Source organism: Chroicocephalus ridibundus, unplaced genomic scaffold, assembly GCF_963924245.1.
Source record: "Chroicocephalus ridibundus unplaced genomic scaffold, bChrRid1.1 SCAFFOLD_203, whole genome shotgun sequence".
NCBI lineage: Eukaryota > Metazoa > Chordata > Aves > Charadriiformes > Laridae > Chroicocephalus > Chroicocephalus ridibundus.
In genome coordinates this window covers 24,422-52,414 of record NW_026961810.1, presented here as the reverse complement: position 1 = coordinate 52,414, position 27,993 = coordinate 24,422, and the positions used below count along the sequence as shown (strand labels likewise).

General features: G+C 47.3%; 1 protein-coding gene across 1 annotated transcript; it reads right to left on the bottom strand.

The window, feature by feature from the left end:
- On the bottom strand, window positions 1-26,840 carry LOC134509803 (microtubule-associated tumor suppressor candidate 2-like). Its single transcript, XM_063322382.1, has 9 exons — window positions 26,766-26,840; window positions 25,137-25,203; window positions 19,036-19,250; window positions 11,512-11,617; window positions 9,614-9,687; window positions 7,955-8,053; window positions 6,434-6,553; window positions 3,745-3,842; window positions 1-413 (listed from the first exon to the last, which is right to left on the bottom strand). The coding sequence occupies exons 1-9, from the start codon at window positions 26,838-26,840 to the stop codon at window positions 197-199; spliced, it is 1,071 nt and encodes a 356-aa protein (XP_063178452.1). The 3' UTR covers window positions 1-196.
- Window positions 26,841-27,993: the final 1,153 nt, after the last annotated feature.

Genomic DNA, 27,993 nt, shown 5'->3' with positions numbered 1-27,993 from the left:
TCAACAGGTCAGAACCAAGAGCTCCTATGTGGGGACTATAAGAGTACCCTGCCTAGTGCAAAGCTATGCAGCTACCGAGCATGCCTGCAGCCACGAACCCTGGGCGCCTGTTGATGGTAATACTTCGCTGGATGGTAACATGTAGCAGATTGGAAATGCAGAAAAGGCAGGGGACCTTTGGGGGTCAGGCGCCGAATCATCGCCGCAAGGTTCTGACTTTTGCTGGAGAGGAGTGCCCTGATGAGCAGCGATAAAAAGAAGTGGACGATGGCGGTGGGAGTTTCACGGGGCTCACGGCTTCTCTCTCCTGCAGCTTCCAGAGAAGCTCTTCGTTAGTCCTGCTCAGCTTCTTCTTCTCCTCCACTTCTTTCTCAAGGTATTCTTGAAGATTAGCGTTCTCCTCTGACAGTTGCCTGGAGAGGTAAGCAGGACAACATGTAAGGTGGTGGAATTAATGCAGCCAGTTCTGCACAAGAGGCAGGGCCAGGCAGGACCCCCAGCACCTCCCTCCAACCCATCCCATCCCATCCCATCCCATCCCATCCCATCCCATCCCATCCCATCCCATCCCATCCCATCCCATCCCGTCCCGTCCCGTCCCGTCGTGTCCCGTCTCATTCCGTCCCGTCCCGTCCCGTCGTGTCCCGTCTCATTCCGTCCCTAGAATCACAGAATCATAGAATAGTTTGGGCTGAAACGGACCTTTAAAGGTCATCTAGCCCAACCCCCCTGCAACGAGCAGGGACATCTTCAACTAGATCAGGTTGCTCACAGCCCCGTCCAACCTGACCTTGAATGTGTCCAGGGATGGGGCATCTACAACCTCTCCGGGCAACCTGTGCCAGTGTTTCACCACCCTCATTGTAAAAACTTTCTTCCTTATATGTAATCTGACTCTACCCTTTTTTAGTTTAAAACCATTACCCCTTGTCCTATCACAACAGGCCCTTGCTAAAAAGCTTGTCCCCATCTTTCTTATAAGCCCCCTTTAAGTACTGAAAGGCTGCAGTAAGGTCTCACCTAACCAGGTGACTGGTTTTAAAAAAGACAGGGCAGTGCAGGCAGGCTGCGGGACCTGACAGACAAGTGTTTTGGGCATGTGCTGGCAACACCACCATCCTGGAGGATGCACGCAGGAACACCTAGCTTCTGCAGCCCCATTACGCTTGGGCAGGAGCAGGTAAGCAGGGAGACGTTTGAGCAGAAAAGTAGCCAGATGCCTGTGAACACACCTTACAGCATGTGGACATGTCCTCCAGAGAGACCTGCTTTGGCACGTGGATGGAGAAAGGAGCTTATCGCACTTATTTTAGCCTCATGCACATTGCGCTGGTAATTTACACTGTGTCACCTAAGGTGACGTGACCGGACACAGGCAGAGCCACCTTCATGCCACGTGGAGACAGTGGCAGCTCGCACAGCCCAGCAGTGCCGGCATCCTTTAGCAGAGACTCTGCCTTCAGCCCAGCCAACCTGCATCTGCCTCTGCTGCGCCAGGGGCAGGGAGATGGGCAGATGCAGCGTTGCTGCTTCTAAAAGGCAGAGATGCCCGTTCAGCCCCTCTTCATCATTCAGACAGAAGAAGGAAGAGAGGCAATGTAAAAGCAAATGTGTTCTCACTATTGAGTTTGTATCTTGAGATATATGCTCCAATTTTAGACCTAACCTATCCCCAGCACTGCAGACTTAGGATCAGACGCGTTCCTCTGCCAGCCTCCCTGCAGTTTGAGGAGCTGTAACAAATCACAGCCATAAAGCCACAGAGGTCTGCAGGGGCACACTGACATGGTAGGGATGCAGGGGAAAGCACTTGAGTCGTGCCCTCAACTCATGTTAAAGCCTCTCCCAAAAGGCTGAGAGGTCAGTAGGTGCCTAGGTTATGCCAACAGAGACCAGACACCCTCCTGGTCATCTTCATCTCTAGGGTGCTGGAAACAACCATTCCTCAAACATCCCCAGTCCAGAGAACCAAGGAAATGCTGGTTAATTTGGAGGGAGAATCTGAGATGTTGGGAAATCAGATGATTTATTCAAGCACTTGGGGAAGTCCCAGCAGAGATTCTGTGGAGTTCCTGTGCCCAAAGCTGGTGCATGATCTACCTGCAAGGTTCTTCTCCCTTCCTTTGCACCTGCCCTTGGCTTATGATTGGAAATAGCTCTGTAGTGCGCCCCTCGGCCCCCTGATGCCTCCAGGACCCCCATCCTGGCCGTGCTGCAAAGGCTGGCTTTGCTCTTGTCCTCATCCCTCCTGCTCCCCTCCCTCCTCTTGCTGCTGCTGGGCTGCCACGGCCGCGCGGGCTCCCAAACTGCAAATCAACAGAAATAGCTCAAATCCGCGCTGTTCCCCGGCAAGGGCAGCTCCCTGAGCTCGTTCACCCTGCACTTCCCAGGCAGTGCCAGCACAACAGAAACGAGCGGCTGGGGTGGCTACCACTGCCAGGAAAACACATGTTTTAACAACGCCAGCTTCAAAGCCCTGTCTGATGCTGTCCCCAAACTGCTACTGCTGAAAAAGACTGTCCTCTAAGTTGACTTTTCAGGCCGACCTCAAATTCAGAATGTCTCCTGGTAGATGTTCTTCGAAACCAGTACCTACACAGTTACAGGCACGAAGCAAAGCGCTGCAGCCGGCTGCTGGCAGGGGGTGGAGGGTGCTATTCGCCCAGCCGAGGGCAGGGAGCTGCTGCGCAGGGAGACACCAAGCACCGAAGCAGGCACCCTGGCTGCCGTCACAGGCCTGGAGAGAGACTGCCACTTCCAGACCACAATTCGTCCAGTCCAAAAGCGGGTGTCCCAAACTGGTCTGGTGAACCAGACCTTACAAATTCCTGCTTTTCCTCCCCGGGCACAGAAAGGCTGTATGTAGATACCCTCCTCAGACAGTGACACGTGTGTTACAGCTATTTACAATCAGGCGTGATGAAACATAATCCTCAGCCCAACCTGAATGTTAGTACAAGCAATGCTGCCTTTTAAAAATATCTACACGCAAGAGACAATTTTTTTAAAAGGCTAAACCGTTAATAGAGGAGGCACCGGAAAGATAAAAACTAAATTGAAACCAGAGATGAGACACCAAAGCTTTAAAAAGTCAGCTAAAAATTAAATTGCATTTTAGGCCAATGGCATCATTTGGGGCAACAGTGACAGCTGGTGTGTTGGGACAAGTTCAGCTCCAGCATCTCCCCCTGGTACCCTTTCTGCCTGGCTCCAGCTGCCGTCTCTTCCCTTACAGCAGACTATGAACTCTCTGGGACAGGGACTGTCCTACCCTTCTCTATTTCTACACTACCTAACACACGGAGCCGCGTCACCCTTATCAGGTTGTGACAAGGGTGCAAATAGACAGTGCAGATGAAAAAACCCACCTAAGGATAACCCTGCCTGAGTGACAGTGGCACCGTGATGATGTCTCTTCTGAAATTGCCCCATTTCCCACCTTTGTTACCCACTGACTGAGGGGTCTCAGGGCACTGACACTGAGATCAGAAGCCACCGGCAACTTTGCTCTCAGCAGCATGTCAAAATCATGGAAATACACAGACAGATATGTGGCATTCCTTAAGTTAGAGTAAGCAAACCGCGATATAAAAAGGATTGTTTAATAAAACAAGCAGATCAGGACACCAATAGACGTTCAGGAGGAAGTCAGTTTTTCCCCTTCTGAAATAAGTGTCAGCCGTGGGCAGTCAAGATCTGCAGTCTCCTTTCAGGCTCAGACAGATTGCAAATACCAGCACAAACCTTGTTATGACAGTGTTTTGCTCAATTCTGGCTCTGAGTTCTTCATTCTGCTGTTGCAGCATGGTGATTTTTTCTTCCAGTTTAAAATTTTTCTCAACCTGCAACAAAAGAAGGTTCGTTAAGTCTGAAGAAAGCCCAACACCTGATCCAAGAGGATTTGTTCTTTATCTTTATTTGTCCCTAGAGCAAATTCTAAAATGTGGGGATAGATGGATGTGGTCATCTTGAGATGCAGCTAAGACTTAGAGGTCTGACTCACACCACATCATACTGGTGAAGCAAGTGGGGTCATCAGCAGAGCATGGAGTGGAGGCAGAGCCGAACCAACCCTTACTTCTAACTGAGGAAAAGGAGGTTCTTAGTCTTGTCAGCACAAATGAAACGTCTTCCTTGATGATGCCCTGACAACTTTCATCCCTCAGGCGCCAGCGTTACCAGCTGTTGTTGTGGACAGGGAGCTGGTGGCACCTGGGAAGCATGGGGATGCCCAGCATGAAGAGGACGCTGTAGTGGGAGTGGTCAGCCTCTCGATGAAGGAGGAATGCCAGGTGGTATGATGGGCCTCATCCAGCTCAACTAACCTCATTGGACATAAATGTCTGGTATCCAACCTCTAGGATTGTGATTCCATGGGTATGGGGAGGAAGGAGTTACCCACCAGGGCGGATTACGCCCAGAAGCAGCCTTAGATGGCTGCTGCATTCACATGAGGTGGGCTGCCCTTTGGAGACACTTCCCTCCACTGCTGGCAGTGTTGGCTTAAATGACAGGCTTAAACTAGTCATTTAACTTTAAGCTACAATTAAATGACATTAATCCCATCCCAAGCATAGGTAGCTTTTCCTCAGGACAGTTCGAGGACAAAGTTTGAGCATGTCAATAGCAGTGTATTAAAACATCAGTAAAATGTAGCACAGCCTCGGATGCCCTCTTTTCCCCAAGTTTGGAATATGGCATAATTTATCACCTTAGTTCTTGGTTTTCCAGCAGTTTGAATTGTGCTGGATTCAACACTTTTGGAAGAAAACAAGATATCACAGGGTAACCTTATTTCTGTGTGAGCTCGGTTATTCAATTTCCCAACCTTTTATAAAGAACCAAAATATTGTGCACAGGAGTTTGCAATAACTCACACTTCATGGTGGAGACATCAGTTTTGTGCAGTGGTTCCCAGTCTATGCAGGTAACTGTAAAGGATACTCCCGATTCTTAGATATTCTGGCCTCTCCCAGTATATTTTGTTAGAGCAGCACAAGGATTCTGGCCCTGTTTTGAAATGCTCTGAGAGAGGCATCACTACCACGGGTACCCTCTCTGCTTTCTCAATAGTTCTAATAAGCAGTAGCTATGCCAGCATGAAGCATGGAAGAGATCTGTGCATCTCCCTCCCTCTCCACTGCAACCCTCACCCTATACCACTCCTCTCCTGCCACCTTCATTTCTAGCCTCCCTTAGGGAGGACAAGGAGCCAAGCCTGACCCTGTATTTGAAATGCCCTCCTGCTCCCTTGTGAGGCACCCCATCTTTCAGAGCATTTGGAGATGCCCTGAAGATGTTCTTGCACCTACAAAGGTAACTCTTTAAAGAGAAAGCAGTTGTGCCTTTGGACAACAGTAGGGCCAGTGTTTTACTGTGATAAAAGGCAGGAGCAGGCCTGTGTGCTCACATGGGGTTAATTAGCAAAAGCAGCAAAATGACCAGGAACTATGTAGGTTGTTGTTTGGGATTTTTTGTTTTTTCAGTATAACACTACAGCGCATGTTTTCAGATGCTGGCTTTGCTCCAGGAGCAGCACAGTTAACAAGCCTCAGTTGTAGAGGCGCTTCTCTCTACTTCCACTTACTCAAGCATCTGTTCAGCAAAATCACCATCAGAGTTCTCCAATTTCCCCGTAAATGGAAACAAATCTTGCTGAATGCTGTGCTGAACCAGCTGTTCTGGCTCCCCAGCTGAGGTGGTGCCTCATCCTGTCACCACGCCACACGTTTACTGTCACTGTAGGATATGCCTTACAAAATCAATCCCCTTTCCAACAAAAAAATGTAATTGATGGTGAACTGGGGAGTTCTTCGTTAGGGACCCCGACAAGCAAAGGATGAGAAAACAGCACAGGCTGCAGAAAAGCATCGCTTTAGGGTTGGAGAGACCTTTCCCAGCATAGGGACTGCTTGCTGAATATCGCTAATTCATACTCGCGGCTGGGAGCTCCCTAAATGCCTGCACAAGCAGCAGCAAGACACACACATCTCAATCTTCCTCCACTTGTCCTTTCCAGCCCTGAACCTGACTCCTGTTGGGGCACATGGTGCAGGCTGGTGTACAAAATAAAGCCCGGGCCTTCCACAAAGTTCCCCTTCCTCCATTCTTCCTCCACCACTTGCCTCACTGGCTAACGTAACAGGCTGAGCCGGTATTGCATGAAAAAGCAACATAGATCAACGGATGTGTAGGAGAAATCAAGGGATGGGATAAGATCCCAATTTCTGAGTGAAAACCTGACACATGGTACAGTAGAATCAGCTACGCAGGCTGACAGTGGAACAGCACAATACATAGCCATTTATGAACCTCTTTGTGTCTTTCCCCAACACCATGTGTTGTCTCACCCTTTTTAAGTTCATCTGCTGTAACCAAACTTTTACTTTATCATCTCTGTGACGTCTACTCTGGAGGAAAAATGACAACTCACCTGCATTTCTAGCTCCATAATCATCTTCTCCTGTTGGTGAATCTGATGGTTCTTCATTTCCAGAACATGTTTGAAGCTCTTCAGATCTTCTTCTAAGTGCAGATACGGAGCTCGTACAATCTAGGAAATATACCAGTGATTTGGATACATATCAGTCATAAATGCATCTTCCACCATAAGATAAAGTTTCCTCAATGCAGAGAGTGGTTTGAGAGTCTCAGTGATGTGAAAAGCACCTGGACTTGGGCCTCCACAGCCCATCCGAACCCTGATATTCTCCTTGAGACCATCCCTTTGGCTGGATAGCTAGTGGTACCTTTCTTTTGACCAGCCTCACGGCTAGAAGAATGGGCTGCCAGGTTGTTCAGCAACCTCATTCCTACTCATAGCTTGGGAATTGCATGAGGTGTTTTATGACTGTGCAGGTATTTTGGCTTAGGAAAAGTACAAACCCGAAACTGAGGAAACTGGAAAAGGGGGCTGGAAGGGAAAACTACAGTGTTCTGCCTTGCCTGCATCACTGCATCACGGTGCCCGTTAACAAAGATCAGATCCAGTGGGAAAAAATTCCTCCTCTGCTTGAGAACTTCAGATGTAGGGGACACCAGGGTTCGATTCATGGGCAAAAGATGTGCTCTGAAGTACACTGATGAAATACTGTTGCTGACTTAAGCTGTTTGTATTTTTCCCAGTGAACTGCCTGGCGGTACTCAGCATTAACATCACTGTGACACAGCAGAATTTGTCCTTTCACATAAATCAGTACAGTGGAGGTGGAAAGGGACAGATGCTCCCTGTGTCCCATGGCCAAACCTGTTCCAGACATTTGTGCTCCTTTCCTAAGGAGTGCTCTCACCTAAAAACTCACTGAGCCCTTTCCTCACCCCACTGTTTTTCTTCTGTCCCCCCTGTCCTGTTGATACAACTGCCGATGGGGTTGTGCTGTGAACACACGGAACTGCCCCAAGTTAAAAGAAACCTCTTTTTGGAGGGTCATTTCAGTGTTATTTATTTCATTTCAGATAAATAATTGCAGTGTGTGTTTACTTACACACTGTAAATAAGCAGCATGGCCCCCATAGACAGCAGCTGAATAAATATTTCATATGACAGGGCTGTCCCCTGCAAGCCCAGAAAAAAATGAGGGGATACAGAGGATATCAAAGAAGTTAGTTCAGAAGGCACTCAACAACAAAAAAAAGAAACCTAAATGTGAAAAGACAAAAAGTAAAGAGAGGAAGAAGGGAAAGAAGAATAGACAACAGTAAGGATGTACTAGATGGAGTTGGAAATAGAGCTACAAATGCTGGGTGAAAGAATAAAGAAAAAGAAGTAAAATCAGAAAATTATGAACCTAGACTAAGATTTCTGACTCCTCGTCAAAGCTAACTGGGGTCTTGGTTGGGACCTGCCCCCCAGTCCCTGGGGTAAGGAGCCCATTGCCATCCACTTAATCGCATGATGTGAGTCATACTTAGAAACATGTGTCTTGATGACCGAACAGTTATAGTCGCCATCTACCTTCAGCTGTTCCTCGGTGTTTTTCTTCAGAGCCTCTTCAAATCGGTCTGCTTTGGCCTTAAGAGATTGGTTCTGGAAGGTGAGGGTGTCTACCTGGTCCTGGACGGGAGACACATCAACCGTGTTATCACCCCTCTTACATTCATACAAGTCAATCTGCACTGAGAAACCACCAGGGGAGTCGAACAAGGCTTAGAAACTTCTGCAAGGTGGTATGTTTTATGCAAGGCCACTTGAACATACAGTGATAACCCAGTGCCTCAGGAAATCCCAAAATCTCTGCAACGCCTGAGGCTGGCTGACGCTAACTGGAACTAGTTCATGAAGTTTCTTTGATGCTAAATCACGCCATCACCTTGGGCTGGATGAGAACGAGCATGTCCTTCCTTAAGTGAGCTGGCATTTACTATCACAGGCATGAAAGAGATCATTTGTGCGGTCCCTAGAGCCTGAATGAGGCGGTAGATACCCCGTCCCTGCTTCCTTCACCTTTCTGGGCTTCTAACATGGTAACACGCAACGATGAATTAGTGGTGTGGGCTTTAAAAGATCGTCATTTCATCTCAGAGCTATACACAGGAACAACATGTTATTTTAAGCAATCATATTTTTGTTACCTCTCTATATACAACATCTGTAAAAGCCACAGTTGCCGTGAAATTGGTATTCTTATCTTTCACACATGTAATTTCTTGGCCATAACAGTACATCAGTGCTCATTGCAAAACTGCTGACACGCCTCAAACTGTCACAGCCGCCTGAGGAAGGCAGTGGCAGTTGCTGGGTGCAACGATATGTGCTCGTCAGGGGTTTTAAAAAGTGCAATTCATCTCTGCCTAGGAAATCAAACAGCGCTTGCATTATTTGCTGTGGCATTTTCATTTGTTCACACAAGATTTCCAAACTTAGCATGAATCCCAGGGGCATGTTTCTGCCCTCCACTCCTTGGGATTTCTTCATCTAGAGAGTGAGAACAGCATGGAGTTGTTAGACGGACTGAAAAAGCCAAGATGATCTTGAGCTTGGTGTTAAATAGTGGGATGTGGGAGATATGATGGGCAGGGCTGATCCTGGCCAGCCACAGCCTGGCTGCACAGCAGGGCCAGCCCCGGGGCATCCCTCACCAGGGACCGCATTGCCTTCCGGTGGGAATGGCGACGTGTCTACACGCGGGACTGGCTCCTCTGTCTTCAGGCAGTGGGAAAGAGTTGAAAGCACAGGCACAGGGCCAGGCAGGGAGAGGCGAGCGTTTCTGAGCCCCGGGGGTGTCTGCCCGAGGGTAGCACGTAGAGAAGGTGATGCTCACAGGCACGGCAGGTGCTGGAGCTCTCCCCACCATGCAGGGAAGAGCTCATCTTTGCTCCTTATGCTGGGCCAGCCGCCAGCAGGGTCAAAAGGACATTTCGTTGCTTTATCCAGCTGCCTTTTCCTCCCTTTAGGTTTTCCCTCTCTCCTCTTTCAGATAGTATTTTGCTGAACCAGCCAAGGCAGGGGAGGAAAAAACCTGAGGGGGCACCTTTGCTGCCAGATCCCAGTTTGGCCGGGCAGAGGACAAGAGGTACTAGAGCTGGTAAGAAGCAGCCGGCAATGGGGCTGGGGCTGCCCCGTCAGCTGCTCCACAACATCATTCCAGGGGTGGGGAATAACAAAACTGCTAACCTGGAGTGACAGCCGCAGCTTTTCAAAATTCTCTTCTAATTGTGCCTTTTCCAGCTCGTGAGCAGTATTCAGTTCTGGGGGAAGACACACAGACACGACACTGCTAAGTGAAATCCAGCAAGCCAGGGTCCAAGAGCACAGACATCAGGAGCCAAGCGCAATTCGGGATGGAGTTTTAGGGCATGGAGGTTGAGTAGGAAACTGGTCGTAATATACTCTGTGACCTTAGGTGAATTGTTTTGAGGATCAGGATTTCCTGCTCTTTCGGTGGCTGCGGGTACCTCTATTTCTACACGAACAGATTCTGACTTTTCAGAACTGCTCAGAATTCCCGGCTCTCAGGGGCTCTGATCTGAAAAGGGTCAGTCTGACATACCCGTTCAGAGTGAATGTCCCCAAATCAAAGAGTTTTACACTGAATATATTTAAAAGCTTGGGTTGGAATTTCTTTGGGGAGATAGAGGGGCCAGTAACTGGGATGCAAAAATACATGTGATAGTACTTCTCCAGGAGCTGTGGCGAATGACCCGTGAGGTTTATTGCATCAGTGAGACTGACAGACCCCGAAGAGAAAAAACTCCTCTATTTATATTACATGACTTAAGGTTTCCTTACTAGAACAACTCACACTGGACTTAATAATAACCAAAGCAGTATAAAGTTTAATCTCTAAACCAATGGCATCAAATTGTCATTCAGTACAGCAGTAGAACCTACCTTTTTGGTACTCAGACACTTTATTTTTTGTGTCTTTACCCCCAGATCTATGGGGTTTTTCCCTCGAGCTATTGCTCGCTAGCCACAATAACAGCAATAATACTACTATTGCTCTGGTGCCCTGTACATGGCACCAGACGGCAGCTGCTGCAATGCCTTTTCCATGCACAGGAGGGCATTTCGTAGCCACACCAGGAGCAGGGAGTACAAACTTTGGCCACCAGAGCCCTGATAAACCACTGCCAAGATTTATCGTCAGAAAATACTAACGCAAATGGACAGATATGAACATCCTCAAGCAAGGAACAGCTCTTCTTTTGTTATTTTCGAAATTGTATATGTTAATTTAAAAATCGTACGCTAGATGATACCATCTCTGCCTACGGGAAAGGGGAATAGGCTGTTCTCAGCTCAAGTTGTGCTGTCGACTGTGTCTCTAATTGACACAGTGCAGAGCTAAGCAATGTGGCTTGGTCTGGGGAAAGCTGTGGGAAAACCTACCAGAGCTATTTAAATATTAGACCATGCTTATATTTAAAAGAAAAAAAAAAAGAGGGCGATTGTACGGATATCTGCTAAATGTCAGCTAAAGCATGTACAACGACATTTATTTAGATACTGAGCTGGTAGGGAGGAAGCAGCTCTCTCTGCAGCATCAAATCCTGTGGAAAAACCATAACATAAAATTAAGGTAACGGTGCTGAGGTGCAGATTTGCACCGGCATGTGGCTTTGGTCAGCTCAGCATGGCCAGACTTGTGCTACTGAAAATGATGAGTCTTGTTTTTAGAAGCAGTGTAGGCATTTAAGCACCTAAATTTGGAGATCTTCAATGAGCTCTAGCCTCCTGAACACCTCCTGAGGCTCTTGAGAAAAGTCTGGGTGTGAAGTGAGGTGGAACTTGGACTCTGTGTTCAGCAGCCCATGGAGAGAGCCTTATTGTTGTCGCAGAGACCCCTCCGATAGTCTCAGGTCCAAGTGAGATGCTGTACACACTGCATACAGCTGTCCCTCACCACTAGCACGAACCTGGTGGTCCACCCCACGTGAAAGCACTAGACCAACACGAACTTTCTCTATCATCTACTCTGGAGGAAGAAAATCCAGGTTTACACAACCTCACTACAGCGCTAATTTCCGCTCTGGAAGAGCTCTGTAGCCATTGGGTTGTCGCTGGCTTACCTCGAATCTTCCAGTCATTCTCATCCTGCAGTACTGTAATGGCAACTATGTGGTTATTTTCCAGCTGTAACAGTGCAGCCTCGTGTGAAGCTGTGATATCTTCCACCTGTTCCAACGACAATGGATGGAGACATGGAGACACGATTAGGCATGCTGTGGCACACTGACAAGCCACTGCGAAAGAGCTCCAGTGAGCTGAAAACAGTAAAGGGATCTACTGAGCGTGACACTTCCAGCACCTGAGCAGGTTTATTCATTACGAAACAGGCATGTTGACGCCTTGAGTGGTAGCGTGTAGTCACTGGTGGTAGCATTTTTGCTCTTTTAACTTAACGGTGATAAAAGAGGTACATAACAACGCAAAAGGCCAAAAAGCCCTTAAGCAAAAACAGCCATTCATGAAATGTTCATAAATCTCAACGTTCCGTTAATCTAAATTATATTAATGACCTGACTCCCTCTGATGGTCAGATAAACATACACAGTTCTGAGCCACCCTGGTTTTTGTCTTCACGGCACTTTGCTGCAATGATGTTTATTGTAAGGTCTTGAATTAACTTCCATGGAAAGTGCCTATGAATTATTCATATCTGTAAAATACTTATTTCTAGAGAAACATCGACATTATTACTAGTGGGTATGCAAAATGAATTGCACTCTATCAACTGAGGTGCTCAATGCCTACTTTGCCTCAGTCTTTAGCGATTCCGTGGGCACCCAGCCTCATGAGCTAGGAGACAGGGAGGGGAAGCTGGACGAGGTCATCACAATTAAAGAGGAAGTGATCAGTGACCTGCTACACCGCTTGGATGCGCACAAGTCTATGGGACCGGATGGGTTACATCCAAGAGTGCTGAAAGAGTTGGCAGACATGCTCGCCAAGCCACTTTCCATTATCTACCTGAAGTCATGGCTAACTGGGGAGGTCCCAACGGACTGGAGGGTAGCAAATGTAGCACCCATCTGCAAAAAAGGCAGAAAGGAGGATCCGGGAAACTATAGGCTTGACCTGGGTCTGACCTGGGTAGCAGGGAAGGTCATGGAGCAGATCATCTTGAGTGCCATTACAAGTCATATAATGGACAGGCAGGGGATCAGGCACAGTCAGCATGGGTTTATGAAAGGCAGGTCCTGCCTGACGAACCTGATCTCCTTCTATGACAAGATGACCCAATTATTGGATGAGGGAAAGGCTGTGGACATTGTCTACCTAGACTTTCGAAAAGCATTTGACACTGTCCCCCATAGAATTCTCATGGATAAACTGGCGGCTCACGGCCTGGATGAGCATACGATCTGCTGGATCAAGCACTGGCTGGATGGGCGGTCCCAAAGAGTGGTGGTCAATGGAGTTAAATCCAGCCGGTGGCCGGTCACAAGTGGTGTCCCTCGGGGCTCAGTGTTGGGACCATTTCTGTTTAACATCTTTATTGACGACCTTGATAAGGACATAGAGTGTATCATCGGCAAGTTTGCAGATGACACGAAGCTAGGCGGGAGTGTTGATCTACATGAGGATAGGGAGGCTCTACAGAGAGACTTGGGTAGATTGGACCGATGGGCCAACGCTAATGGAATGTGCTTCAACAAGGCCAAGTGCCGGGTCCTGCACTTGGGCCACAACAACCCCATGCATCGCTACAGGCTTGGGGAAGTGTGGCTGGAGAGCTGCCTGGCAGAAAAGGACCTGGGGGTTCTAATTGACAAGGGGCTGAACATGAGCCAGCAGTGTGCCCAGGTGGCCAAGAGGGCCAATGCCATCCTGGCTTGTATTAGAACTAGTGTGACCAGCAGAAGGAGGGAGGTGATTGTCCCCCTGTACTCAGCACTGGTGTGGCCACACCTTGAGTATTGTGTCCAGTTTTGGGCACCTCAATATGAGAGAGATATCGAGGTGCTGCAGCGAGTGCAGAGCAGGTGTTAAGGGATATGGTGTAAGGGAGAACTTTGTAGAGTGGGGTTGATGGTTGGACTCGATGATCCCAAGGGTCTTTTCCAACCTACATGATTCTATGATTCTACACTTTTACAATAAAAAGAGTATCTACGAAGTCGCCAATACCCAAACTCCTGTGTCCTCTTGAATCGTGTGTTTGGAGTCCACATCTAATAAACTGATGAATGATATGACAGAACCTTTGTGCAGACACATGAGTTTTCATGTGGGTGTGGAAGTAACCAAGGTGACAGTGAGGCTACAAACCTTCTCCCGCTCTCATATGGAGGCCAGAAAGAGGTCCTGCTGCTGCAGGCTGCCCAGCAAACTGCACCCCACCACACGCAGCCATAAGGGGAGCAGGGGAGGCAGCTGGAAGAGGGCAGTGGGCAGCCTGTGCTCGCGTGCACCCGATGGGTTTGGGGCTCCTTCGGTACATTGCTTGTGACTAGACTTGGCTAAAGGCAAAGCCAGATCCCTAACAATGGTGTTTTGATATGCATCGTTAAAGAAGATACAGAGAAAAGCAGTGATCAAGGTTAAGTCAGTGGTCCAGAGCAGTTTCTGAATGCAAGGCATCGATTTGCTTTTCTGGGTTTTGTAATCACAGTGATCTTATTCTCTACATTTAACACGTTCTCTGTGATATCTGGGAATTCAGAGGATCAAACTATTTCACTTTTATAATGAAACAGCTGTTCATTGCAAAGTGACTTGACTTGAAACAGCTTTTTTCCTCACTCTTATGTTAAATAATGGTAGAAAGTTACTGCAGCTGAGCATGTCTTGACTGGAATAAGTGTTATTTCACTGTGTCTAACTGTCAAATGTATGTGTTAGATTATCCAACAGAAGCAAATTTTCCAACCGTATTGGAGAAAGCATGCTCTTAGAATGAAAGACAGGCATTTAAAGTTATCCAAACTCATTTTCACAATAATATGGGAGACAATTCAGTGGTGAAGAACTGTTTGCAAAACAATGGAGACTCAGCCTGCTGATATATTGCATGAAAGAGCAGGGAAAGGGGGGGCCCATGACTCAATGGGCTACTAACGGGATAGAGAATATCACTTGACTTTTCCCAGAGCACCATGTCCTTGTATACCGTGTCTGTGCGCTGAACCCTCATGAGCATCGCCATGTTCTTTACCTCTCCCTTGCTTAAGTCTTTATTCATACTCTAATTGCTTCTCAGCTGAGCAGCTCCCCATAGGAATGATTACGCTCAACTCCAACGCCTTCACAAGGTGAAGGGGTCTCCTTTCGTTGCCACCGTCCTTGGCAGGTTATTTATCTACAAAGCCAACTAATATGTTCCAAATGGTCTCCAGGGATTTTTCTGTCTTCTGTATGTTTCATATCCACATCCCACATGACTCTCTCTAATCTTCCAGCGTGACCTCCTGTCTGCAGTTTTTCATGGCAGATAGTCTACTTAGCACTGGGAATCAGATCTCTTGGATATTAATTCCAGCTTTGCCACTAACTTTCTCTATCGGCTTGATCAACTCAACCTGTGTCATGGCTATTTCTGGCTACAAAGAGAAGTTCAGGTGGGATTTTTAAGGCTTAATAAAGCAAAATCAAGTGGAGGCTCTAGTGGGACAAGTTCAATAAGTTGGTGGACAAAACAGCTTGAGCTGAGCAGCTCAAGCAAGAAACGCTGGCAAGCCAGGATCGCAGCCTTTACTTTGCAAGGAGATATGAGGACTATTGGGATGCATTGTCACACATGACTTGTTTGTGAGGAGTTTGGCTCTCATGCTCAGCTATGCCGAAAGAGCTGCCTTCACCTCCTCAGAGACAGATGAGCCTTCAAAACCTGACAACTGTGTATCCAAAGAAACAACAGCTACCTTAGAATCATAGAATCACCTAGGTTGGAAGGGACCTTTCAGATCTTGTGCAAAAGTAAAAGGTGACTACAGCAATACAGTGCGGAAGACTCAGTTGTGACTGGAAACCATGAAGTGGGATGACTAACTTTGCAAATTTTGCTGTTGTTATTGACGCCATGAACACAAGCTCCAAATTAGCCTGCACAGACGGACAGCTCAAGGACAAGGCTTTTCCCATGCCCAGCGTAAGAGCTCTTTAGCTCGTGGGTTAGGTGCCTCTGGTCTAATGCTGGTTGGGACCAGTCCCAGCTCAGCAGCGTTGGAGCTGAACGAGTCCAGTCCCTTGAGTAGGCTTGCTTGTTTTGGCATGGTCTGAGCCAGGAACTTCTCCTCCTCCTCTGAGAAGGGGAAGGAAGAACCAGAGGATTACAAACCCTTTGGGTCAGCAGCCGTTAGGGATCCTTATTCCTCATGCACCTTGGTTCCTAGGCTAAAAAAGTTCTCCTTCTCCTTGGCCAAGAAACATTCCTGGTGAGCAGCTTTCCAACCCATCCTGTCAGCCTCCTCTGATCCAAGAGCACTTGACACAGGATGGGTGTACGGCAGAGTAGGAATTGAAAGGGAAAACCTGCTAAAACTCATCATGAGATGCTAACGGAACCATGGATTGAAAAGATGGGCTTAAACTCTGAGATACTAGGCTCACAGCAGCACTTTCAAAGCAGTAGAGAAAAATGTTTGTCTTAACTTCAGTAATTCAAGGAACAAAGAGCCCTGGAGCAAACCAAAGGGCTGGAGGACACAAAACTATTTGCCCAACAGAAGGAAAGATGTGTTTCCATTGTTTCTGTGTGGTGATTAATAGAATGACAATAGATAAGAACAGGAGAAAAATAAGTATACTTCTAGTCAAGTCCTATGGTGACCTATATCACCCTTTCTTGCACTGATCAACTTGAGGGAAAAAAACCCACCATCTGTTCTTGTGGTCTCGGAAGTTTGCAGAAACACTTCAAAGAGCAGCAGAGAGAAACTATCTCAGCAAAAAATTAACTCGCAGAACAAATTCCTTCATAAATGCTTATGCCTGGTGATCCAGGAGAGGCAAGGCTTGCAGCTAGAGCTAATATCTTCTACTAGGCAAACTGGCACACTGACACAGTGAAAGGAAAAAGAAGCCAAGGCTTTTGGGAATACCACCCATCCTTCATATCAGAAAGCAAAGCAGAAAATTTGAGGGGCATTGCAAGAAAACTGTCTTGCATAAACTGAAATCAGAACCTTCATCTCTAAGAATTTACAGAGAAAGATTTTGAAAAATCTGGTTTAGAACACAAAAACCTATTTGACAGCACCTTCTAATGCATCTTTGAAAATCAATGCCCTAACAGAAAAAGGTAGTTTGTCCAGGACAAAACAACCCAGTCAGATAAAGCCTTTGTGTTGCATGTTACAAGCCTGCAAATCAGGAACAACTAGCAGGCACAGCAACTGAAATAGGTAAAATCCAGCAAGAGTTCTTCAGCAAACCCCCCACTGAAGAATCAAACCAAATTGCATGGCTGTCCCCAGGGCAGCAGGAACTCTGGGGCACAGGCTGGGATGCCGTGTGTCTGACCTGGCTGTCTGACCCACGTGCCAGCGAGGACCACGCTTGTGCCCGGCCCCGGCGTACCGTTGCTGTTACACAATAAATCTAACACCGGGCAGCTGTGGCATGAGTGACATAAAACTGTCACCGTCTCAGTTTGTATTTGCATTCCCATCCCAGGAGTGTTTTACAGTGCATCAAGCACAGGCAGCAAATGGTGTCATCTCCCGTTTTACAAACAGTTGACCTTAAAGACAGTGGGCTGCCGCCTCTGCTGCGCTGTGTCGGTGCTCTCCTCTCCCATGAGCTCCCCGCAGGCCAGCCCCCCTCCCTGGCTCCTGGAGGCGCTGCAGCTACGGCCACACAGTGCTGCACCAGCCTTTACCTCTTAAATGGTGGAAATTAGCTCAGGCACAGGGTTCTGCTGATGGGGGTGGTTTGCTTCTGAAGCCCACAGCTAGCGCTGTCATCGTCCTTGGGAACCACGTGGGGCACGTCTGTGCTCTGCCCTGGGCATGAGCAGGGTGGAGCAGCAGCTCTGGAGCCTTGGCCACAGGCTCCTGCTTGGCCACAGGCTCCTGCTTCAGGCAGCAGCCCCAAAATGCGCACTAGAGATACCCTGAGATACAGAGCATGCAGACATAAAACCTTCTCCTCGACCTTTCGTTGCCAAAGGTTGTTGCTGCCAATTTACGTTGCCTGAGAGAGGGAAAAAGTCACCCTCTACCAACTCCAGCTGCCCTGGGCATTGGCAAAATCCCCAGGATGGAGAGAACGATGCTGGCAAACAGGGGGTCTGTTGGCTAGGCTCACGTTTCGCAGATCTCTGGCCCTTGTACTGCATCAGACACCTGGGTGGCATGCCCATGGCAGCCAGGGCTGTGGCATGTCAAAGTCCGAGGGCACAGACTGCAGAGTGCACCTGAGTGCAGCAGATACTCGTGTGAGAAAAGCCCTCACGAACTGTGGGCAATAGTAAGGGTTGCAGCTGGAAAAATCAGATCTGTATCCCATGCTCACTGAGTTCCAAATGAGAAAAGGCAAGGTAAAGGCATTATTGCCACAACCCAGAGCAGGATGTTCTGCCACCATGTGAGAGGTGCCCATAGGTGAGTTAGTGTTTGTTCACTCCAGCCATTAAAAATAAGACTAAAGTAGCTGCATGTGAGAGTATTCCTACCTGCAGAGAGTAGTATTCCTACCTACCTGCAGAAAGCAAAGCAGGGAGAAACACTTGGAATGTACAATCTAAGAGATTAGACTGAACGGTGGAGCAGAAATCAGGGAACACAGAGTGTATCACCGGTGTTTCGGCTACGTGTTGCATGGGCCCTATCACTTTGCTCTACCGCCCTTTAATGAGCATTGCAAATAACAACAGGCAGGACTATGCTGGCCTTACCTGTGTTAAGCAGATTCTTGTTCAACCCTTGGTTTCATATACATTGGCTACAATAGGTGGGTTGGGTAGTAGCATGCATGGGGAGCAGAGCTAGTCTTAATATTTGTGTTGTAAAACATCTGGAAGCATGTGAAGACAAGACATGGAAATGTAATGTGCTCCTATGTAAAAATACCTATAGGAATAATAGGGAGGAAAAGCAATAAAGGTAATCAGGAATATATTATTCCAGTCATCAGTTCGTTACCAACACCTTCATGAGGAGAGGCTGAGGGAGCTGGGCATGTTTAGCTTGGAGAAGAGGAGACTGAGGGGAGACCTCATTGCCCTCTACAACTCCCTGAAAGGAGGTTGGAGAGAGGTGGGTGTTGGCCTCTTCTCCCGGGTGAATAATGACAGGACCAGAGGAAATGGTCTGAAGTTGCGGCAGGGGAGGTTTAGATTAGATATTAGGAAGAATGACTTTACTGGAAGAGTGGTCAGGCACTGGAACAGCCTGCCCAGGGAGGTGGTTGAGTCACCATCCCTAGAGGTGTTTAAGAAACGTGTAGATGTGGCACTTCAGGGCATGTTCTAGTGGCAGAGATTGTAGGGGTTTTTTTGTGTGCGTATGGTTGGACTCAATAATCTCAAAGGTCCTTTCCAGCCACGAAGACTCTATGATTCTATGATGGAGTGTTCAATATATTTCAGTACCTACACCCACTCAGTATTGGCATGGTCTACTCTTCACAGGGAACAGGCAGAGACTGACCTGATCCTGATGCTGCAATTTGACTTGCTCCAGCTGGAGGCTGTGCTGCTCCTGCAGGCTCTCCCTCTTGGTGTCGTGCTCCTTCTGCAGCTGCTGCTCCAGCGCCTGCAGCTCCTCCTGCTGCTGCCTGCCAAGCCGCTTCCGCTCCTCCTCAAAGCGCCTCTCCAGCTCCTCCTTCTTGCTCTGTAGTTTCTTCCATCTCTCTGTGTTGAGGGCTGTGGAGACAAGACCGTACGGTCAGGCTCTGAGCTCCTCGGGAGCAAACAGTGGCGTTGATCTGTTTGTGCAGCACTGAGCGCAGTCGTTCTCGCCGACCCTGGGGCTCCCATGAATCTCAGCCATCAACAAGCTCTCGCTGTCCCTTCTCTCTCTGTCCCCATCTCTCACACACACATACACACAGGCACTTGTCTAAATAGAGGCACTGCCAGACTATGCAAAGGCCAATGCAAAACTGGGATCTGATTAAGTATAACAATAACAATAACAATAACAATAACAATAACAACAATAATAATAATAATAATAATAATAATAATAATAATAATAATAATAATAATAATAATAATAATAATAATAAATAAAAGCAGGGAACTCCGTGGACCTGCAGGGTGACTGGATGTCCGCTCCTGGCCAGCATAGTCTTGGATCCACAAATTGAGGCTTTGGGGCTTTTACTTTGCCTTGGATATAAGAAACAGCATGTGAGACAGTCGCTTGACACAAAGCCTTTCAAGTGGGATATGAGATTTTCCTTATTTCCTTCTCTCAAGCCACAGTCTTGGCTAAGTCGCCACTTCCAATGATGTGCCAGGAAGGCAGAGGATGCCTGGGCTCTCAAGGTGCATCCTATGCATATGGTATGCAGGGGGTACGATTGGCCACTTGACTGGGAGAAGGAGATACATCTCATGCCTCCCGTTTTCCGGCTGTTGGAAGCTGCTCACACCATAAACCTGTTTTTTTCACCAACTCCATCAAGGACCTCTTGAATCCATGAATGCATACTTGCTTAAAATATTTTTATATATTGAAACCACTATCTTGTGTGCTTCACGGAGTCCAAGAGCGCAAACGAAAGGCTGGTACTGAAGGCAATCAGAAGTTGTGAAATTTTTACTCTTGTGAACTAACCCAGTGACCATGTCTCGAAATACACAACCACATCTACAACTAGTTTCAGGAGGTGCAACTCCAACAGTTCTATTCAAGGATATCCAGTTTATTTCCCCATTTGCTTCCTGACCTATATTGTTCCCCAGGTCCCAGGACAGCAGTGTCACGAACACTGTGTCTTGGCCTTTTGCTTTGCTAAAGAACGGTTGCAATCAATCCAGATGGAAGACCTGTTGTAAATTGGACAAGGTCAGCCAGACTACATTTAGACAGCAAGTTTGCTCACTTGCAAAGATCTAACAGGTAAGAAATAACTAAAATCATCATGACCATAACGTTTAAAACAGCACTAGAGAAGAAGAGATGTGATTTTAATGACACTGCTAGGCCTTTGTTACCACCTATGGCTGTGACCACAGCTCATGTTAGGTGCATCCGTGCACAGTAATTTGTGCACCCAAGCTAGCCATCCCCTTCCACAGAGCTATTTTTCGCCCTGTTTAGATCTCTGCTTCCACACTCAGCGGACACCAATATCCGGACTTGCTCAGTACATCCAAACAAATATCATTACTGGGGTCCTGTTCTGATCCTGATGTTTTCTGGAGCACTAAGAGGGACTCTGTGTCCCTTTCAAGCTCTCCGCTGCTTACAGAAAGAGAGAAAGTGAGCCTGAACCAGCGAGCTTAGCACGGCAGCAGCGGCACACAGAAAGCTTTCCTACCTGCCTCATACCCAAAATGGAACAGCACAATTTATATGGCCATTAGCTGAAAGGTCTTGTCTCCTGGCAGTTTGGTTTATCCCTCTAAACTCTCTCTCTTGCTTTTTGCTTCTTGATTTTCTTTGGCATGCAAAGCGATCCCGGAGCTGGAGGACAACGGATAACGCTCGCAGCTCTGCGTTCAGTAGAATTCAAATTTACTCAAGCTTTAAATTGGAGCCGTAATGAACACTCTCTCTCTCTAGCCACTCTAATGAGATTACCCAGCACACAGGGAGGGCTGGGCAATGAAATGACATGCTCTAACCAAAAGCAAGTCCATCTGAAACACTTTCTGCAACCTGAAACACAAAACTCTTCACACCTTGCAAATCAAACCCGGATGCAGGTGCAAAATGGAGGGAAGAGGAAAGCAGGGAAAGAGTGTCTGCATGGCACGTTCCCCACACACCCAAAAATGCTATTGGAAGCAGAAAATGAGGCCATTGCCCAGGAAATTTTCCCTATACTGATAACAAGAAGGGGTGATCCCTATCACAGTCTCCCAGACCGAGACAAACGAGGCCAAGGACTGAAGTGGTGAAGAAAGACTCAATCTCTTCTTAGGCAGGAGACGGACCTTTGGGCCTGGCTCGACTGGGACAGGAGTAGCAGAAGGTGACACCCGTGCAGCCTAACACAAGGTCTGCGGCTCCCTTACCCAGCCGGGGAGCAGGAACCGGAGCGGGAGAGCCTGCCTTGCTGGAGCCAGCCTTTAACCAGCAGAGGCTTCAGAAGGTGGTTCTGGCAAACCAAGCTGAATCGCCTCCAGCAAGGCCCCAACATCACATACCTGAATTTTGCTTTCAGGCGCCTGGATATGGGTACCGTAAAAGTGAGCTCCTCTTGTAGGGGGAAACAAAAAATCACTAAGAAAAGTTAGATAAAAGTATTATTGACGTGGAACAAGACAAACAGAGCACAACTGCTAACCAGAGTTACACCCTGGTTTTCTTCTCCCTTCTCTGTAGGTATTTCAGTTGCTGCTTACAGGCTGGAAATGACTCTGACATAACATGGCATTTCCCGGGATGACAGCGTGCTGGGTTAAACGAGAGCGGATGCTGTTGCTTCTCCAAAGCACATGGTGGCTTTTACAGCACGCAACAGACGAGCAAAAGCCATTTTGGGCTGGGCTGGGAAGGTGAGGGAAAGGGAGATGTCACTAATGGACTGATCCTCCCCCACAAACCCAGCCTGAGCGGCAGCCCAGCCTCCCCAGCCCTGGCACTTCGCATTCAGGGGGGTAACTCCCATGGGAGCCGAGGGGGCTGGCGTCATGCGCCCTCAAACAAGGGACTGTCTGCTTCTGACATGAGAAAGGGGCTCTTCGCCATGCAGACTCTGCTCTTCCTCCTGACCCTTGGCCACAGACAAATCACAGCCACTTCACTCAGGTTAAGGGTCCTCTAACTGGGAGGCACATCCACAAGGAGGTGGAACACAAGCTTTGGCTTTCAAACTCTTGTGAAGACAGATAATACAAATTTTAAACTTGACATCTGATCGTCTTCCATTCATCTAGGTTTTTATGAATCTCTTTACCTCCTCTCAACTCACTTCACGTGTCATTTGCCTGACAGCAAAGGAGCAGGTAATTCTGACATTTAATTTCCATTAGTTTGAAAGGAAACGGATGGTGTTCAAAACCTCTTTATTCCAGGAGTCTCTGTTGCAGCTGAGAAGTGCTTATATTTATAATTCATAAAGATGGGTGTCTTGAGTGCAGAACGATTGCTTGTCATGTTTTTCTAGCCTTGGCATTTCTAGCAAAATACATGAGCAAATCTTATTGCATAAAATAACAAGTCCCTCAGCGTTTCTAGAGGCCACATTCCTCCTCAGGGCTGGGAAGGGAGAAGCGTTATCCTATTTCACTGCACGCTGGTTTCAGAGGGAGTGCGATACTTCACAGGAGTGCTGGGGGTAAAGGTGGATGGTGTTATCCGAACCTAAATATTTTGCCTGGCTTCACAAGGGTGCAGGTCTCCCTAGGCTCTTTACACATGCTCCATCACTGCTATTGCTTCAGCAGTGGTTTTATTTACCAAAAGAGATTTCCTTAAAACTACATTTCATTTTTCTGAAGAGTGGATTGCATCTCCCAGTTTCATTGCTTTTTATAGCAGAATCCTGCAGTTTCTGTTGAAGCTAACAAAGACTGTGTGCTTTCAAAACCAAGCACATTCAGGCCCTAAATCACAATTCTGAATTAGAGCTATTGCCTAAACAACTCAATGCTGAACACACTGCCTGTATCAACCCTGGCTAGTCCAGCCTTCTTGTACTGACTCATCCAGGCATTTGCAGCAGTGAGTCTGACACGGTGAGCTTACACATGAGAAATCAGGAATTTCTGACCACCACCCATGCGGTTTAACCAGACTGGTTATTTTTAAATTAATGAGAGACTACTTATCAAAGTGACCGAGACAAGTCAGAACTACAACCTGGTTGTAGTCAAAATAACCTGCTCTGTAGATTTTCCCTAAACTTCTTCATACAATAATTGCTGTTGTCAAATAAATGGCGGTTTCATTCTTTACTTGCATAAAGCTTGGCACAATGTGTACAATATTGTTCAACATATGGATTCATCTGATAGCAAGACCAAAATAACCTTCCTATAATGCAGGTGGGCTTCATGGATCCAGCAGCACCCTGAGCCACAGCTTGCACTGCTTTCGAGACAGCAGAGAACTGCACTGACGAGAGCCACTCTCATGCACCTGCCATTTGCCGTTTCACCTTGCCCATGGATTTAAAACACTGGCAGTTTCACAAAACTTAATTTTATAATTTTCTTCCAAAGGAAAACAGACTGTCCAGCAATTTTTGACTTACACTAAAAAACATACACATTCATCTTCCATATGTATGGATACATACCAGGATTTGTACTACTGATGAATTTTTTCACATCCTGCTGGAGTGCAATACCTGCCCATGTTCATCTTTTTGTCCATCCCTCCTGGGAATCCTTCTGCCTGGGCATGTTGCATCTCGGGGTTGTACAGAGAGGATTACCTCCAACAAGCAGGACAGGTCACCAGACACCCCTGTTCAGCATCTCGGTGTCTCCCAGAGTGATGGCTAGCTCAGGAAGAGGTGGCCTGTGATGGCTCCTCTCCAGTACACATGCCCACAGGACCACTGAGGAAAGGACTATTTCACACCATCTTTCCCCTCTCCGAGAAAGAAAGCACATACGTATCCATGGCTAATCTCCCTTCTGAAGCAGTTACAGCTCAGCTGAGACCTCAGACTGCTCTTCCGGAGTATTTGGGTGTTCCTACCAAAACTGTCTCCACGTGCTCCACCAGGACTCGGTTTTGTGCAGAGGAGGTATCTATTGCTGCATGCACAGGAGCAGTGGCAAGGGCAGGCAGTGCAGTGATCTCCTGCACATGCTGCTCTGTGACCCCCGCATGGGCACTCAGTTACCTCCCTGGCAAAGTTCTCCCACAAAACCACCAGTGATTTCTATTCACTTCAGCTGTACAAACATGGGGTAAAGGAAGCAGAGCTCTTTATCTCCAGCACCGTACCTCTCTTTCCTTCCCACGTCACCGCCACTTGCAAAAGCACTCATGAAAATGAGCAAACCCAACTTCTCTCTCAGATTAGAAGTGGGTATTCAATGGAGAGCTTTGGGTGTGCCCCGGCTAAAGAATGCACTTTATTTCTAGATCAGAAACCAGACAGGAAAAATGATGCATGCAGATACAGGGGGAATACACAGACAAAAGCACAAACATGCTGCTTTTGCCGCCTTGCAACCAGGAAGAGACCTGTCACTAACAAGAAAGTTCTGAGCTTGGTGTCCTTCAGTTTGTAGCTGAACTGCAAAACACGCAAACGTACATACAAGCGATGCATTCCCAGGCACCGTGCACCACAACAGACCCAAGTTCCCACTTCTCATCACGCTCTGCTTTCTCCTTGGCAGTGGTGGTACATAGTTTGAGAACGGAAGCTATGAGTTTGTGAAGAACCATTTGTCTGGTAAAGATGATGCACAACCAGCTCCAGTGTGTGTTGTGATGGACCCACCTCCACAACAAAGGGGTAAAACCATGGTTCCCTGCAAAGCCCCAAACCCCCTTGCCACTGGGCTTCAGAAGACACTTCACCGTATGTATGCAGGTTCCCCAGGACCAGGTCCCAGGGAATTACAGCTTTTGTGTAAAGTGAGAAAAAGGACTTTGCTTGTACTACTTACCAACTTCATCCCTGATCTTTGCAAGCTCCACTCCTGACTCCTTTATTTTCACAAGGGCATTTTCATTCTAAGGAAAAAGAGAGAGAAATATGTAGAGTCCCCAGGTTTATCCCAGATAAGCACTTTCACATGTTCCTTGAGTAAAACAGATTAGATTGATTCCTCAGATATTTTTTTTCCACTTTTTTTTTGGCGAGTGGCATGGATTATAATGAACTCATTCAGTTTTGAAATCAAGCTTAGGAGCCACAACTCACTGGCTACAAATACCTTGTATCACTATGAATGCATATACACACACTCAGGTGCACAGGGCAGCACAGAATACTCTATTTACTCCTATGTATCTAAAAAGACATTTCTATTTTTCTATCATTTTGTGTTCGATCTGTGCACCATTTATGGCTGGACTGCATACGTACAAGATGGTTTTACTAATTCTGGTAAAACACTTTTAGCTACTCATGCCTGCATTTAACCACCTCCAGACGTAGTGATAAGCTCACACCGCCAAATTTGAAGAGCAGATTACTGTACTTACACCGTTCTAGGCATGGTGGGCATACCCATACAGACACCAATAACAGCCTGACGTTCATGCCTATTTCCACATTTATTTCTGATATTTTAGTTTCTGTAAAGGACAAGAGCTCCTTTCCTTGACCTGTCTCAAAAGAAATCTGAATACTTAAGGAATCAAAGCAGATGAGCTGGCCAAAGGAAAATTAAAACATATTTATGTTAACAATGCTAAGGTGTTATTGCTAAAACGCAAGGACTTTGTCAGCATCTCACGAGTGCTGTGCAAACTGACAAAGAAAAACCTCAGGAAATTCTCCTGGAGTTTGGTTTAGTCCAATAAATCCCGGCATAACGGTTCAAACATAAGGGCACTTTAAATTGGAATGTATCCTGAATCACATTAGGAAGAAGACAAAGGAACATATCCTGCTGGGAAGATCACCAGTGATTAGGAAAACTAGATCAGGCTATTATAAATATGTCCTAGGTTAGAAAAGGCCAAGAATATTTCAAGGACACTCCAAAAAAAAGCATATTCAAGAGAAAAGGCAATGTAGTAGTAAATGGAATTAGAAAGAGTCCTAGAAAGTAAATCTTTTGGTAATAAGCAAGCAAGGCTAATAAAAATCTAGGGCACAGAAAGGATTAGTTCAGCAGCAGGATACAGAGCAGGTAGGAGAGCATATTAACTCTGTTTTACCAAAAGGAAAGTGGAAAAAAAGAAAGATTTCAGAGCTTAATGTTTCTGCTTATTTTTCCTGCATCTAGTTTTTAACTCTGTAAAGGGAAATAACACAACAGCTCTATTTTTTGTAATAGCAGGAAATCGGAATCTGCCAGCCCTTCCCTGTTGGTGAGAACAAGGTCCAGTATAGCACCTTTTCTGGTTGGTTCCTCTACCACTTGGAGGAGAAAGTTGTCATCTATGCATTCCAGGAACATCCTGGATTGTTGGTGCCTTGCAGTGTTGTCCCTCCAGCAGATGTCAGGGTGGTTGAAATCCCCCACGAGGACCAGGGCCTGTGAACGTGAAGCCACTTCTCTCTGCCTATGGAGGGCCTCATCTGCTTGGCTTTGCTGGGCAGGTGGCCTGTAGCAGGCCCCTACTGTGACATCACCTTCCCCTATCTTCCCTTCAATCTTAATCCATACACTCTCAACCAGCTCATCGTCCTTCCCCATGTGGAGCTCTACCAATTCTGGCTGGTCACTGATGTAGAGGGCAACACCTCCTCCCCTCCTACCCTGCCTGTCCTTCCTAAAGAGCTTGTATCCATCTACCCCTACATTCCAGTCATGGGAATCATCCCACCAAGTTTCAGTACTAGCCACTATGTCGCAGTGGCCCTTGATTTATCATGTTTATTGCCCAAGCTGCGTGCATTCGCATAGAGGCACTTCAGCTGGGCTGGCCCTGTCACCCTCTTGCGGGAATCTCCCTTGATTCCCTTGGGGTGTCCCGGTGCGTCATCTCTGGCTTGCCTTAGGGCAACAAGTTGAGAGCCCTTACTAGGACTCCATCCCTCTGCCCCTGATGTGCTGCCCCACTGTTTGGCACAGGCAAGCATGACATTGTTGACCCCTTCCCCCTTCCAATCTAGTTTAAAGCCCTATCAATGAGGCCTGCCCCAGAACTCCTGCCCCAGAATCCTTTTCCCCTTCTGGGATAAGTGCATCCCATTAGCTGCTCGCAGCTCTGGTGCCTCACATACCAAGCTGTGATCATAAAACCCAAAGCCCTGTCTACAACACCAGTCCTGGAGCCATGAACTGACCTGTTGACTCCTCCTATATATTCCCTTGTCCATCGCTGATGTCCGAGGGATGGAGGAGAACACAACCTGAACTCCTGATCCCTTTACCAGTTGCCCTAAGGCCCTGAAATCTCTTTTAAATGATTGTGAGCCTCTCATTGCTACCTCATCACTTCCCACCTGAAAGACCAGAAGTAGGTAATAATCTGAATGGCTCACAAGGGTGGGGAGTTTACCTACGATGTCCTTTACCCGGGCACCAGGGAGGCAGCAGACCTCTCTCTGAAGCGGGTTCAGTCTGCATATTGGGCCCTCTGCTCCCCTCAGCAGGGAGTCACCTACAACAATGACCCTTCGATTTTTCTTTTCAGGGTCAGTTTTGATGGTTGGCCTGAGGTGAGTTGGCCTTGGAGGCTCCTCTGACCTTCGAGAGCCCTCTTCCTTGCTTGCAACCAGTTCCTTCTGCAGAGCCCCATACCTGTTCTGCAAGGGCACTGTAGGTGGTGCACTTCTTAGAGGAACCTGCTTGCTCCCTTTCTTTCTTTTGTTCCATCGGACAGAGACCTGTTCCCATTGACCCT

What these genes read in the sequence shown, in the direction of transcription:
- LOC134509803 (XM_063322382.1), bottom strand. Translation starts at nt 26,840, where the DNA reads ATGGGGAAGGACGATGAGCTGGTTGAGAGTGTATGGATTAAGATTGAA. An exon ending in AATTGCAGCATCAGGATCAG is followed by an intron (nt 11,618 to 19,035) that starts GTCAGTCTCTGC and finishes TCGTTGGAACAG; the next exon opens with GTGGAAGATATCACAGCTTC. An exon ending in AGCTGCGGCTGTCACTCCAG is followed by an intron (nt 8,054 to 9,613) that starts GTTAGCAGTTTT and finishes TCTCCCGTCCAG; the next exon opens with GACCAGGTAGACACCCTCAC.